This window comes from Solea solea, chromosome 7, assembly GCF_958295425.1.
Source record: "Solea solea chromosome 7, fSolSol10.1, whole genome shotgun sequence".
Classification (NCBI taxonomy): domain Eukaryota; kingdom Metazoa; phylum Chordata; class Actinopteri; order Pleuronectiformes; family Soleidae; genus Solea; species Solea solea.
In genome coordinates, this window is record NC_081140.1 from 7,226,475 (window position 1) to 7,241,787 (window position 15,313).

The 15,313-nt window shown below is 39.8% G+C and overlaps 1 protein-coding gene and 1 long non-coding RNA gene across 9 annotated transcripts in view; one reads left to right on the plus strand and one right to left on the minus strand.

The window, feature by feature from the left end:
• nf1a (neurofibromin 1a) overlaps nt 1–10,446 on the minus strand; it is a 59,381-nt gene extending 48,935 nt beyond the window's left edge. For all 7 annotated transcript variants that reach the window (XR_009240851.1, XM_058632989.1, XM_058632987.1 and 4 more), the window contains exons 1-8: nt 10,200–10,446; nt 5,843–5,986; nt 4,629–4,712; nt 3,760–3,950; nt 2,946–3,052; nt 2,172–2,239; nt 1,395–1,470; nt 103–260 (exon numbers count right to left, since the gene is read on the minus strand). Coding sequence is in view for 6 of the 7 variants with exons in the window: in XM_058632989.1 (XP_058488972.1) it covers nt 103–260; nt 1,395–1,470; nt 2,172–2,239; nt 2,946–3,052; nt 3,760–3,950; nt 4,629–4,712; nt 5,843–5,986; nt 10,200–10,259 (888 nt within the window). In the remaining variant the exon portion in view is untranslated. The remainder of the gene's footprint in view (nt 1–102; nt 261–1,394; nt 1,471–2,171; nt 2,240–2,945; nt 3,053–3,759; nt 3,951–4,628; nt 4,713–5,842; nt 5,987–10,199) is intronic.
• A 689-nt stretch (nt 10,447–11,135) lies between these two features.
• Nucleotides 11,136–12,813, plus strand: LOC131462249 (uncharacterized). Of its 2 annotated transcripts, XR_009240864.1 has the most exons (3): nt 11,136–11,287; nt 11,469–12,233; nt 12,519–12,813. It is a non-coding gene; the product is annotated as an uncharacterized LOC131462249 (long non-coding RNA). The 2 variants fall into 2 exon arrangements; XR_009240863.1 differs by having other exon boundaries at nt 11,469–12,813.
• The last annotated feature ends 2,500 nt before the right edge of the window (nt 12,814–15,313 follow it).

Below are 15,313 nucleotides of genomic sequence, written 5' to 3' on the forward strand. Positions count from 1 at the left end.
CAACACATCTGGAGTCAGTAAATCTCCTGTGTTAAGCATGTGATTTTGGGTACATGCGTGCGTGTGTGTGTGTGTGTGTGTGTGTCAGTTCTTTCCTCCCACCTTGTTAGCTTTGCTGTCCTCCACAGTGTCTTTAGAGATGGTGTGTGTGATTTCTGGACAGAGGATGAGGAGGATGATCTGCAGTGGCCACACAGCTGCCTTCCTCTTGGCACTCTCTGCAAAGCTGTCCACCAGATCAAACAACTTCTCTGCTGCTTCTGAACACACACAAAAACACTCCAAGTTAGTAACAGCCAACTTCGCGGCTTTCTCATGAAACATTGAAAAATTATTTTTATCACAAATGTCGTACAAATCTGAAACTCATAAACAAAAAAATGACCTATAAGACAACTATGTATTCTAAACCCTTCAACATACCATACATGTGAACAAATAATGGCAGTAGTTTAATCAAGTTTGTAGAGTTTGGAAATAGATTGTTAAATATCTGGCCAGACCTAACTGTAAAAACACACTTTGGGGGCGTAATATATATAAATATATATATATATAATTAAATAGATTCTGCACGGACTGGATTGTGTGCACAACTGTGTTTATTATTGACTACTTTTTTCCCCCACGTTCATGAACGCAGCACTAGCTGTCCAATTAAATGTCAAGATAGGAATGACACGTCACGCAATGTTAGCGGCGATGGAAACGAAACAGAAGCCTAACAATACAGCGTTAGTGTGAGCCGAGAACAGCAAGAGGAGGAGAAAATCAAACGTTCAAGGCTGCACCGTCATCTATTAAATCCGTTGTGTGGCTCCATTAGCGTCGACTGTGGCAGCTAACGTCAAAGCGGCGACAATACTGCACAGAGCCCTCTGTACATACAAGTCCCTACAATAACACGATTTGATGTGCAGCCAACATGGTTGTTGCTGTTGTTGTTAATATGGCCGTGCACAGGACGTGACGCTGTAGACTGCCGCTGGAAGTCTTTGCAGAAGAAGAGGGGGGCGGCGACGTAAGGGGCGATGACTGTGAACTGATAGCAATCGGATCTTGATGTGGACACCAGAGATGCACGTTAATACCAGGTGTAAATGGAAGAGGTGCAGTGCTATCCGATCGCTATGTGATCACAGAGAATGCATTCTAATGCTAGGTGTAAAGGGGGCCATTACATTGGGGGTGTGTAGGTGTGTGACGATCAGTGTTAAAATTCTGGCGGTGTCTACAAATAGATTAACATATGGGCACGAAGAAGCGAGGCCATCTCTATACGTCCTGAGGATGCCTGTTCTACTCGGAGGACAGCAGCTGCTTCTATAACCTATTCATATGTTTCAAATGTTGGTTGGATGGAAAGATGGACGGACGGACAGATTCAGCTATACCTGCCATATCCGCTTGTGGTCGCTGGTAGAGCATGGTGAACTCATCCGGGTAATTCTCCACCCAGTTCCAAAATGCCTACAGAGACAAAGGCAGAAGAGTAAGTGTAAGAACATAGAGGCTTAGAGATAGAAAAATAGCTGTAAGTGTTTAGGAAAAAGAATGTTAGAGCTGCAAAAGGTCAACTTTAAATGACCAATCACAACAGACTCAAAAACATCAAATGGAAGACTCGGTGTATACTCTGGCGTGGTATTTCTTAGAAACATAGCCAAGTTAGCTTTAGCTGTCAAGTTAGATGAACTTGAAAAAAATATTCTAAATCGTTTTTTGATTTGTGCTCTGGAAAGAAAATCACTAAATCTGAACATCATCCTCATGTCAAAGTCATCAAAAAAGTTACAGATCAAAAACAAGTTCAAGTCCAAGAAGATGAAAGGGGTTATATGCAAGATATGCAACTACAGTTTAAAAAAATATTGGAGAGCACTGTCCCCCCTATATCCCCTCTTCATAGATCCCCTGGATCTATGAGGAGCTACTCTTGAAGCTCTTTTCCACTAAATCAAAATAAACGTTAACAGCAGGATGTAAATTATTTTCTTGGTTGTGAAAAAAACAATTGTTATCAGTGAAACTAGTATTTCAGGTTAACGTGCTTCCCTGATCTCTTATTACATATTGTGGTCATTTTATGACTGAATGAATTACAATTCTAACATACAGCTCCATAGAGCCTTCAAATGAATGGAAGAGAGTCGGGACGGTAGAACGGTTACCTTTTCTAAACTGTTGATGACTGCTAACTGAGCAGGCTTCTTGAGAGCTCGAAACTTCAGTACAGTTTCTGAAAGAAAACAAACAGCATTAAGGCAAAAACAAGACAGCAAACACATGTATCACTTCAAGATTCCTTTTACATCTAACGGATGATATTTCATTCTACAACAATCAGGGTTTGGGTCGTTTATGAATACTGTCGCTAAATACACCAGACTCCTCTGTTAAATACTGAGATTTTAGAAATTTCCTTGCTAAATGTTAAAGATTAAAGCATGTTTTCGGGATTTGTACATCTTTTTAACTGATCTACAGTTCGGCATTGTTCGGTTTGATTCTTGTGTCTGGCGTCGCGCTCATGACTCTTCCAGTAACGACACTCTCTGACCAGTGGCCTGTACCAGGTACTATTACAAAAAAAACAAGTAGAGTCGAGGCGTGCCATGCTACTACTGTGTAATGGCAAAGTGCGATCAGTACATCTGTCCACATTCAGCATCGTAACATGTCTTCCATAGAACTGGGCACTAAATCTAGCTCCAATATGACATCTACTCGACTGGAACGCAATGCAAATTGTCATTTTAGAGCTTGGGCGATTTTCATGAGCCAGTTTTCTTTGCAGCTCCACAAGCTCATCTTTACAATTGAAGGTTGGTGTCAGGGGTCTAAAACAGTTACAGGTGGGAACCCCTCTGGTTTTGGGTTCCTTTCTAAAGTTCTGAGCCTGTGGGTTAGGGTTAGGGTTAGGGTTAAGAACATCAGGGGCAAACCTTGTAGCAGCCTCTTCAGCTTCGAGCAGTCCACGTTGATGTACTGCATCAGCTCTATGTCATGAACATCCACATTGTCCTCCGAGCACACCGTCAGCTCCTGGAGCCTGATCAAACACACACACACACACACACACACACACACACACACGCGCACAAGCACATATTACACATACACAGAGTGTCGCACCCGATTGTGCCCTTCATTGCAAAATGTAATTTGTGAATATGTGGTAGGGTTGCAGCTATTATTTCGATTATTAATTGATTACTAAATCAATTGTCAACTATTTTGATTTGATTGGCTGATTTTTGAGGGGTTTTTTCAGCTTCTTAAATATGAACATTTTCTGGTTTCTTTGCTCCACATAACAAAGAAATCATTAAAAGTGAATCATTTTGGTTTGTGGACAAAACAAGACATACTGGTGTCACAACACCGAACAATGACATTAAGCAATGACATTGAATGCAGCACCAACACAGGTGCTAGCCAATCAAATCAAGTTTATGCATTTAGATCAAACACAGCACAGCCCTACAACAAGGGCTGACAAGGGTTTTCTCCCCCATTGACAATGTTTTTTTAAAATGACGTGTACCCGTGAGTCCACCGTTAACATAGGTAAACATTGTCATTTGAGGTAATTTATGTTAACAGCAGTTGCAGCTCTAGTCTACAACTAAAATTGTCACTTCAGAGGTAGACACGACTGCTGTAGAAGACATCACAGATTTGAGAAAAAAATATGATTTGGATGATGTTCTCGCAGAGAAAACCACAAGTTGCTCTGAGTCCTACTGCAAGAGCTACCTGGTGGAGATGCGGCTGAAGACGGCATTGAAGTTGTTGCAGCTCAGAGAGAAAAGGACAGCTGAGGCTGAGGCTCGGAGCTCAGCGGCGTGCTGGTGGCCGTCACGGTACGTGTAGATGAAATGGCAGATCTCCGGCAGCAGCTGTTTAACCAGCATGGTCTCATCCAGACGCAAGCAGTCCTTTGATTGCTGAGAAAAGTGCAGATGAGGAGGAGACAGTCAGGACAATGACCTCTGAATCACACTGGAAATGAGAAGGGACTCCATCAATGTGCAACAAACTAAAAGTGATGGCGAGGAATGCAGGTGTGGAATGGTTCTCCTAAATCATTCATACGTACACGCAACTCAAGAACAAAGCTGTTCACTCAAATGATTCTTGCATGAGGCCCAATATGATACTGACGGTTATTTTTAACTATATATATATATATATATATATATATATATATATAATAGATAGATAGATAGATAGATAGATAGATATATATATAGATAAATAGATTCTCCTCACAAATACAGTCTGCAACAATTGTTTGGCATAACAGGGAAAAGGCAGGGCAGTAAGACCAACCTCAGGCAGCTACTTGGCTTCCATCTGGTAATGTGGAAACTAGAAATAACTACTACCAAATGCCTGAAAATAAATCTGGGGATCCTACCAGGGATTGGGAGAGTGTGATTGATGGATGATAAGTACATTACCAGAGATTAGTGTCTGGTTGAGGAAAAACACAGCAGCATAGATACTTAATAATTTAATGGTTAGATTACACTGACGGCAAAAGGATGGGACATAACAACCGACTCCTAACGTCAAGAGATCAGATCAATTGTTAAATGTGTTTCAGACTGGGTGAGACTCACCCCAGCCAGGCACTTCTCCAGTGTGTCTAGGATGATGAGCTGGGAGAGGTAGAGGTTCTTCTCAGAAGCTTCTCCAAATATCCGCTGTGAAAAGAATTACAGTCTTAACATCAGTAACTCAACATTGGAGAAGATCTGCAATCACTTCGAACTGAACTCATTCACACTCAGTCAAAGTTGATTCTGGACATGGACTCAGGTTTTCCTATTTAAAAAAAAAAAAATAACCCACTAAATATCAACAGATTTAACATTTCGATTCAATTGTATTGGAAACAAAATCAAGAGTTGCCCATGTCAGACAATATCAGCTAATGCCCTGATTTAAAATGTTCAGAACTGCAACAGTTATGATATAATCCACACTTCCTGGAAGTTTGCATTGGCTTCCTGATAGGTTCTGATCTGTCACGACTCAATGACTCATTGATTTTAGTTGGATTTGGTTTTTTTAATGTCATGTAAATACGTTAGTCCGACTATAATCGAGCTTGTCTCAATCGGACCAACATAACTGGATAATGCAATTCATAGTCTCATTACTCCTGCATGTATACTCTTAGTTGGACTGGAGTCAGACTTGACATTCGATGCATGCACCAACATTTCCTCCCTGGTCTTTGACGCGGAAGTAGAAGGAGACGACATATAAGCTGCAGACCACAAGAGCCGTGCTCCGTCTATGTTGTATCACGATTAACATGTACAGCAGGTTGGAAACATTCAGAACCACGGCATGATACATCTCACTGTCACCATTTGTTTTTCTGTGACATAAACGTCAACAGAAAACTGATTGAATATGCACTAGCTTATAGAGAGATCCTATGGAGGCGGAGTCAGTCGCACACTAAATCGATTTTCTCCTGCGCATGAATACTCAAGACACGGGAAGTTGTCCAATTGCCTGTATTAGTCGGATTACGCTCAAATAAACTGCGGATGCAAACGCACTGAGTGTGTCCTTTGGCAAGACATTGAACCCCAAATTGATGCGAAAGACTTGGGATAGAAAAAGTGTTGCATATGTGAATGGGTAAGGAGTAAAACTACAGTGTAAAAACTGTGAGTGGTCACAAAGATGCACTTTCTCAACACAGACGGTGGAACAAAACAACACCGTGTAGAGACTGTGTACCAGTACTAATGAGTAATGAATGTAAAGACAAAGAATCTACCTCTAAGCAAAGTAAAAGAGGAAGAAGCCCACTCACCATGTTGTTGACATTTTTGAGGATTGTAGTGAGACCACTGATGACGAGGGAGAACTTGTATTTGGAGATGTTGATCAGACATTCCTTGTTGTGCTCTGTGCTGACTTTGGTGTGAGTGTTCTGGTGACCAACTTTGATGGGAAGCTGAGGGAAAGGACAAAGGAAGATGTTGATGAAGCACTTCATAACAATCACACACAAAGTGTAAAACCGAAAAAAAAATTGAAGAATACATTTATGATAACTGCAATAAAGAGTTGTGCAAAACAATTCACTCGTTTGTTTATTTTACAGATCTCGAATTGCACATCGAACAAAGTTTGGACCAAGCCTTCAAAAGATGTGTCCATTATAGATTTGTGTAATGCAGTCAGTTCTACACTGTGTCTACAGTGTTTGACACAGACAGCATAGTCTGCTGTTATTTCTTAACATGTCACAAGTGGTGAACACAACGCATGGCATTTTCTTATGTCCGTAATGTGTTTATTAAACTTAACCGAAGACCTTCCAGTTGGTGGCTTCACCTTAATGTAGGACAGTCTGTATCCAATACTGATATTAGTGAGTACATGACAGGTCCCAAACCCACAACTTTTACTGTTAGCACAGATCCAATAGTGACTCTAATTGATGTAGAACATAACCCGTTAAGCTCACCCTGATTCCAGGTCCGTCATTCCTACTTTAAGGTCAAAATGTGTCAATAAAATATGCACGACTGATTCCTTTCCCAAAGCAAGTAGGAGTTTGTCGTTTTTTCCCCCCCCCAAGTGAGTCATGTGAAATGTCATGAATGTGTTGTTACAGAGTTTAAACTTTCATACGTTTCATTTTCACCTTTAACCTCTTTCAAAGTCAGCTGTGAAAGAACAGATTGCTGCCGTGACACTGATCGTCATAACGTCTGTGTCAAGACTACGTCAATAAAGTAGGCGGTAATGTTACTATTTTTCTGACACTGTATCAAAAAAGCAACTAAGATATTTCAAAAATTACCTATGATTGTACCTATAATTCTCTTTGTTCTGTTCAATTCCTGACTTGGCTACTTTTGACACTTGCTTCACTGTTTTTATCTAGAGCTGAACCTATTACTCGATTATTTGATGATATAATGACACAACAATGATATTAATTATGATTTTTTTTCATAATTAAAACAAGATTTTTCAGTGGTTCTGGTTTCTTTGCTCCATATAACAAAAAAAATCATAAAAACTTAACCGTTTTTTGAACAAAACAAGACATTAGAGAACATCATCATTTCCAGGTTTGAAAAACACTGATCAACATTTTTTGATTATTTAACAATTGATTGATTATGTACAAAGTCATCAGTTGCAGGCCTATTTTTATCAAATCCATTTTGTAAAGAAATATATAACTTTCTGTTGTCACCAACAGGGTGAGACGACCAGTGATGACCCCAACCAAACTGGTAGTGGTTCCCCATTTTGTGTGGGTTGATTGACTACTGTTTCTCAGAGGTTCAGTACAAACTAAAAATTGTGACATTAATTGAGATAAACTTTAGATTAAATATTATATCAAATATTATTGCTTGAGAACACCACAGTATTCAGTAGACTGGGAGTCCATCGTAAAAGGAATTTTGAATTTGTTTGAGTTTGTTGTGGTTTGCAGGAGAATTTCCCACCGCTAAAATCATGTGTGATGTAGAAACATAATTTTAAGTGTATCGGGTTGGCTTGGCTGGAGTATTAATTCTTTGTTTTCCCCCAAAGAGAGAGCAAACATGTGGAACATGCCCTGTTGTATATTCACATACTCTGTTGAGTGGCTCTTTTCTACTAAGGGCTACTACTAACGATTATCAGTTAATCTGTCGATTATTTTCTTTTTTCTTTTTCTTTTCGAGTACTTATTTGGTCTTCAAAATGTCAGAAAATGTTTAAAAATCTTGATCAGTGTTTCTCAAACCTGGAAATGATGATGTTCTCACATGTCTTACATGTTTTAATGATTTGTTTGTTATATGGAGAAAATAAAGCAGAAAATATCCACATTTAAGAAGCTGAACAATCTGAAAACATGTTTTAATTCTTTTAAAAAAAACACTAGAACCGATTAATAATCGTCAATCAATTTATGTGTATCTTTGGCCTGCAGGTGTGTGCACTCTCACCGGTGTGTGCGTGTGCAGGTGCGCGTGTGTGTATGCGCGTGATAATTAAAATATTCAACGAATAATCACGTTGAATAAACTTTGCTTTATCACTGGTTTATTCTACAGTTGAAAAGACAAGTCCAATCACACAACACATTTAAAGACAAACAATACTTATCACTTATTTATGGGAGCGATGGGTTGAATGAACACCTCAGTTCCATCTTAACTGGACTGGTTTGGGTCATTTTCATGAGGGATTACTTGGCTTGGATAACAATAACCAAAAAGTGGGTTTAACGACTAAAGCCACTTTCTTCTGACTGCAATAATCCAAGCTTAGCTGCTAAACCCTGACTACAATCCAGGATCTGTGACAACTTACATCAGAAACAAAGACTTTTGACCCAACACCACAAACTGCCAGATGGATTTCTCTCTTAGCAGAAAAAAATGGAACATACCAACAATACACCTTCATTACATCACGTGAGGAGAACAGAACAAATACACAAAATACATAGAAATTAATGCACAAAACCTGACAGGACATTACAAAATACAGTAGAAGGGGGCCTTATAATCAAGTGTGTTAATTTACTACCTTGTTCCGACTCAATTTACATGCAGTGTCATTATCCTTAATTAAGAGCGAGCACCTAGCACTTTTACAGCAATACCTGACTGCCACGCAACAGAAACTCTACAGTATGAATGCAATAACTCTGAACACGTTCTGACACTGTCGATATATGATAATTATCATAAATAAATCCATCCAGGACGTATGCGCAGTAAAGAAAAATCACGGGAAATGTCACCTATCAAGAAAATGACAAAGTAACAGGAAGAACAACATTTTCTTTACCATATGAGATCATCTGAACTCATGTCTGTAGCTCACCAAGAGATCTACAGTATATGATACAGTATATGACTAAACCTACAAGATATGAAACAGTATACGACTAAACATACAGTATATGATACAGTATATGACTAAACCTACAGGATATGAAACCATATATAACTACCCATTCAGTATATGACTAAACCTACAGGATATGATACAGTATATAAATAAACCTACAGTATATGCATGGGCTTAATGGATTTGAAAGACACAGGTTTGCTATAGGACACCAAACTGATTCCAATAACCAAACCTTTATTCTTCACCACAACTAACCATAACCAGTTCATGTCTAACCTGAACATTAACTTAACCTAAAATGGGCTTTGGTACTCCAAGGGGAGTACAGGTCCTGACAATGTTTATTTATACAAGCAAATGTCCTTTAGCGTTAACAGCTATTCTTTTAGGAATCTGTATTGGCCTCCATTCATTTGGACAGTTTAACCAAAACCTTGTCCCCAACCTTGACCATTACCAGGTAATGTTTAATCCCAACTTTAACCTCGAATCTTACCTTTAAACTTCATCATTTCAGATATTAGGTTCTACCTCATTGTGACCATGCTTAGTGCTATAGCTAAAGATTGTAGTTAAGAAATGAAAATGTGCTACAGAGGTGGCAAAAAACAAACACACACACACACACACACACACATACAAGCACTGCTACTTTCATTAAGAAATGCTAACAGGGGCTCTGGCCCTAGAGCCACAACAACGGGCCCCGGCTCCCTGACCTTCTGAACCCCTTGTGACTGTGTCCGGGTGGCCGCTCCACTAACCTTCCCATGACGCCAACTAACTCACGTCTTATTTGTTTACATTGGACAGCTAGGCCTGCTAATGTTAGCTTCCTAGCTGCCGTGAAAGAGACATCAGCTGCGGAATTGAACACACACACACACACACATATATATATATATACAAACACACACACATACACAGAGAGACACCGTGTAATAGAGAGAGAAGTGTGTGTGTACGTGTGTATGTGCAGGTTTAAATCCTACTAACATGAGCCAGTGCAGTGTGTTTATATGAACTGACGTCTCTGTCCCTACAACGCCCGGATCAAATGTGGGATAAGTGTGTTATTTGACGGTGCAGGCAGCGACAGCTAAAAGCGCTCCTCACTGTTCTGCAGCTGAGACAAACAGCACACAGATATTTGAGCTGTTACCGCCGGCAAAACAAGCGCTCCCCTGAATCCTTTTAATAACGAGGGCCGTATCTGAGCCAATGTATCGTCAACAGCGACCAGTGAGAGCTGAGCAGCAGCTACACCCAGCCCCTGAATGTGCCAGTCTTACCTGCTCATCAAATCTAGTAATCACGGCCTGGACCCACTCCACGGGTTTATGAGCCGCCATGGCCGGGCGGAGGGACACCGCAGCGCAGCGCTGACTAATCCAAGGTGCGAGGCCGCAGCTGACACTCTTATTTCCGCATGAAAATGTGCCCTGGCTAGTCAGGAGAAGAGCACAGGGCCGAGTATTTTTCCTTTTCTGTTAGATTCACCATGCCACCGCCATGACACACCACCGGAAGTCTTCTTCAGAGAAACTGGTGGGCGGTGTTGGACATCACAGTCAAGCTGGCTCTGGTGACAGAGCTGCACAGCTTCCTGGGAAAATCTTCAAAAACAATCCTCACAGATTAAAATAGTTGGTATTTTTTACTTTTTAGTCAAACCCCCATTCTGTGCCTTTCAAAATGTTATCTACCTGTGACGGAAAAGCTATGAACACAAAGCATGTGCTCCAAATTTAATATTTTCATTCAACATTATAATGTTATATAAATTAATGATTAATCAGGACGATAAATACCGCTTTTGCGAGATCCATATGTAAGAATTAGTGACATCTAGTGGTAAGATTAAGTAGCAGCCGGTAGTGACATCACCCATTACTATCTGAATTCCTGTTAAGAAGCCTTGAGATTTTTGCGATTTGTCAGATTTTACAATTAAAATTCACATACTTCATCTTTTGGACAATGCTAGCTGTCAATCACACTGGTGTCCACTCACTTTATCATTTATTCTTCTCTAATTGTGAACATCATTTACAGAATGGACATCATATGCTATTGAAGAACCCCCAGAACTAGACATTGAGACCATTAACTCCTCAGGAAAAATGTGTACTGATGCTGTAAATCAAGTGAGAAGTCTTGTAATTTTCCCATAGACTTCCATTTAAATTTAGATTTATTTTTGCAACCAGAGGAATCGCCCCCTGGTGGCTGTTCAATACATTTTTTTACTTTCTGGGTCAGACTGTAGATCAGGGGTTGCAAACTCAAATGACCTGGAGGCCAATGAGCATTGAGTCTGGCAGGACGTGGTCAGTCAAGAAAGTCCAACTTTTTGGGAAAAAGCAACTGTTCAGTAAGGGTGAGCAATATGACAATTATATCAAACACATTGCAATATTTTTGATGATATTCCACAGAATTTCAAGACAATATTGAACAACATGTAAATATAAAAATGTATTTATAACATAAAATTAAAAATTAAAATTAAACATACAGAAATAACTCATTATAACTTCATATTAAGTGGTGGGCCACAGGAAATAAACTGGAGAACTGGATGTGGCCCGTCGACCGCAAGTTTGAGATCTCTGCTGGAGATTGCAACCAACTGAGGACACCTCTGCTCATCCTCATGAAACCAACCCCACAGAGTGGGAGTGAAGTATTGTTTTTAGTGGCTCAGTGTGTCTGTCTGTTTGTGCTTCCAAACTTGCACTTGCCAATATGACCAACAGAGGCCGACAGAGGCATGTTGCATGAATGGGGTGAAGTCTGCTATCTCTGATTGCCTTGTTTTCTGTTTGCATTTCAAACTTCCACTTCAAAAAAGTGAGTGGCACACTCCATAAAGCAGGACCCGTGACAAAAGTACATAGAAAATGGTAATTTGAAGGCTATGAAAAAATATTATTTTATGTGCTTATCCAAACAAACTTCTGTCAATAAACACTGCTGAATGTTACAACCTGGACCTTTAAGGATGACAACCCATTGCTACACAGTTCACGATATAAATCATGATTACAAGGAATTTGTGCACAGTATCAGTGTTTCTATTAATTTCCTTAATTTCTCTTTTTTAAAATTATATTTTATTGTTTATTGATTTCATGTATGTATTTATTTGTTACTGCTGCTTGTTTAATATTTCCCATGTCCATTAACCTTTTTTGCTTTCAGCTTCTCCTTCATTAGAGATCGCCACAGCGGAGGACCCACATATTTGATTCGGTAGAGATTTTTTTCCTGATGCAACCCATCCCATTCATCCCATTCATCCCATTCATCCAGGCTACAGACCAGTAAGAGAGTAATGGTGATTGTAATGAGTAATGAACCAGCAACCCCCCGATTACAAGCACAATTCCCTTCAACAAATGTTTGTAATGACTGTAAATGGTAGATCATATTGGCACCTTTTAAAAGGTTAAAGTTGACTTGTATTTCAAACAGTTTACATTATCATACAAAGCCCTGCCTTTAAAGCTATTACAGCAGTGACGTGTGCATTAACACATTTGAACTCAGTGATAATCTTCTTTGGTGTGTGTGAGATTACGTGTTTCTGGTTTTATTTTGAAATGCAGTGGTCTTTACTTCCGCCGCCAACGGAGACAACTGCAGCCGCTTGTCCGCGCGCTTGGATGGCATGCGTCAAATCGGATCAGGATCATCGTAATGTTTTCATTTCCGAGGGATTTTTATTGTTTATATCGTTAAGTCAGAGGCTGTAGACTTCACTCAAGGTGTCACACTGTTGGAAACAACCAACCACACAAAGTGAAGACCGAGGAAAACTTCTATTATCAATAATTATTAACCAGTAAATGCTACAAATCACATTGTCTGTGGATCATAATAAATTACAGCATGATTTTCCGAGTTTTTTTTTTTAAGTTTTTGTTTCATTGCCTGATACTTTTTCTCATTAGTAAATTAAAGTGATAGCTCAGTTTTTTTTAACATGTAGTTGTATGAAGTTTTGAATCCGAGAACATAGCAGATGGCCACAAGGGGGCGACTCTGCTGGTTACAAAAAAGTAAGAGAAAGTAAAGTAATATCTGGAGAAAATGAATCTACTTCTCACTTGATTTATAACATCAGTAAGCTTTTTCCTAAGGAATTAATGGTCTCAGTCCCAGGTTTTCTTTCGTTTGTAGGGCATGATGTCAGTTTTGTAAATGATGTTCCTATGTGGGTAAAGAGTGATGAGTCATGTTCCCATTGAGAGGAAAATAGATATGAGTGGACACAAATATAACTGGCAGTTGATATCATCCATCAGCGCCTGGATGCAAGTGAGGTCTGTGAATTTGAAAAACTCCCACTTTAGATTCACTGTTGGGGGTTAGGGTTAGGGTTGTCTGAAAGCTGTGACTCCCCCAGTGAGTAAAAGTGGGCACGTTTTTATTTTAATACAGCAGGACATGAGCATTAGATGTCATCCTCACATTTGTTTTGGTCTGACATGCAACCACGGCAATGACAGCGTCCCTCAGTTATTGCATGTTGGACTTTTCAGCGACACGGTTTTCTTCCGACACCCATCAGTTTCTATTGATTCACATTCTTCACAGAGCAAACTGCAGCACACATGAATCTGAAGAAACACAGAAACTCAAAGTCAGGAGGTAGAGTGGTCGTCCACTCGACCAGGAAGTTGGCGGTTCGATCCTGAGCTCCTCTAGTCAGTGTGTTCTTGGGCAAGAATACGAACCACTGTTTGTTGTGTGGTTGTAAAGATTAGTGTGGTGATATACTATACAAATACATTTCATTTATATGCAGTGGGGTACAGTTTTGTTGACACTATATCAAAAGAATGTGAGGAAATTTAAGAATTCTAAAACTGAAATGAACCAAACTTCCATTGTTTTTTAATAAAAAATAAAGTGAACTGAATAAACAGCTGAAAATCTGGTAAGGCACTTCCTTCTGCACAGATGTCATGAAAGACTCAAAGGTATGGTTTACAATAATTTAAGGCAACAGTGACAATACGGATGAAGAACTGCAGGTGTTCATAGGGTGTGTGCATAGGGCTGGGTAATTATGTAGTAAAATTGTAGCAAAAATACATTTTCCTTAATAGTGTTTTCCTTTTAATTTGACCTCAAATGTGTGAAGCTTTTGTCGTTTTTGTCCAAAATTACAATCACATGAAAAAGATATCTGGCAATAAACGTGAAGATAATTGTCAATATCGATTAGAAAATAGAACATTTCTATTACAGCAATGTTTTTGGCCATATCACCCAGCCCTAACTGTACGAACCCATTCCATGAAACAATAGGCAAAGGTTGACATACTTTACACAGCATTGGGTATGGAAAGATAATATCTCAGCAGCCAGCAGACTTTGTGTGAGCACAAGTAGGACGATGAAAGCCCCCTGAAGTGGCATTTTTCAAAATACAATGTGAAGAAATGCAGCTAAATCATGCATGGACAGAGTCTTCAGTGACATTCAATGAAATACTTGAGTGTTGAATTCAAAAAGCTGGCTCGTCAGGAAAAACTGGATTCTTCTAACATTGTCTCCATGCACGTTATTCATATTTTTAGTCTGACACCAGGATCATGTTGCAGTGACCTGATATACTGTATGTACAACAACAGCACCTAGTCACACTAGGACATGACACAACTGATGAGGACTGTTTACTTCTGGACACACTTGGCAAGTTGAACACAAGTCCTTTGGTACGTCACATATTGCATAATTGAGAGACATCCACATGAGTCTGCTGATGATACTAATGACAATGGTCATCTTCTTTGGAGGAGGCTTTAATTAAGACGAATGGTGGGCTGTCACTGGCCAACGCCCCGTTAAGAGAGTGCCACATGGTCTTTTAGGTGAAGCCGCTGTCAATTTGTCAAAGTCCTCGAGTAGTCCATGTCTCTTCAGTAGATCAACAGGGTCTACTCGATAGCATCAGGCCTGGTGGCCACATAAACAAAGAGCACGATGAGCAGCACCACCACAGCCAGTGTGGGCAGGACAATTGTGGCCACCTGCTGGCGTGCCTCCTGCATGGCTTGCTTACGCTCCTTTTTGTCCTTGGAGGTTTCTTTTTTGGGTTTGCCTTTGAGTTGCCTCATGATGCCTCTGCAGCAGCTTGCTCAAAGAAACCTGACAAAAGAGAAACACCACAATGAGTTGGATTTCAAGCCATGATGAAAACAGCTGCAAAGCAACTCTTCCCTTAAGCCGTGTTTCCATTGAGTGGAACGATTCGATTTGGCACAGTATGGTAAGTATGTTTTTGTGTTTCTATGAGGAATAGTACCTAAATAACCAGCCCCTACATAACATTTGTGCCACTCTTCCTTTGGGGTACCAGAGTAAAATACAGTAAAGTGAAGGCGGAGCAAGA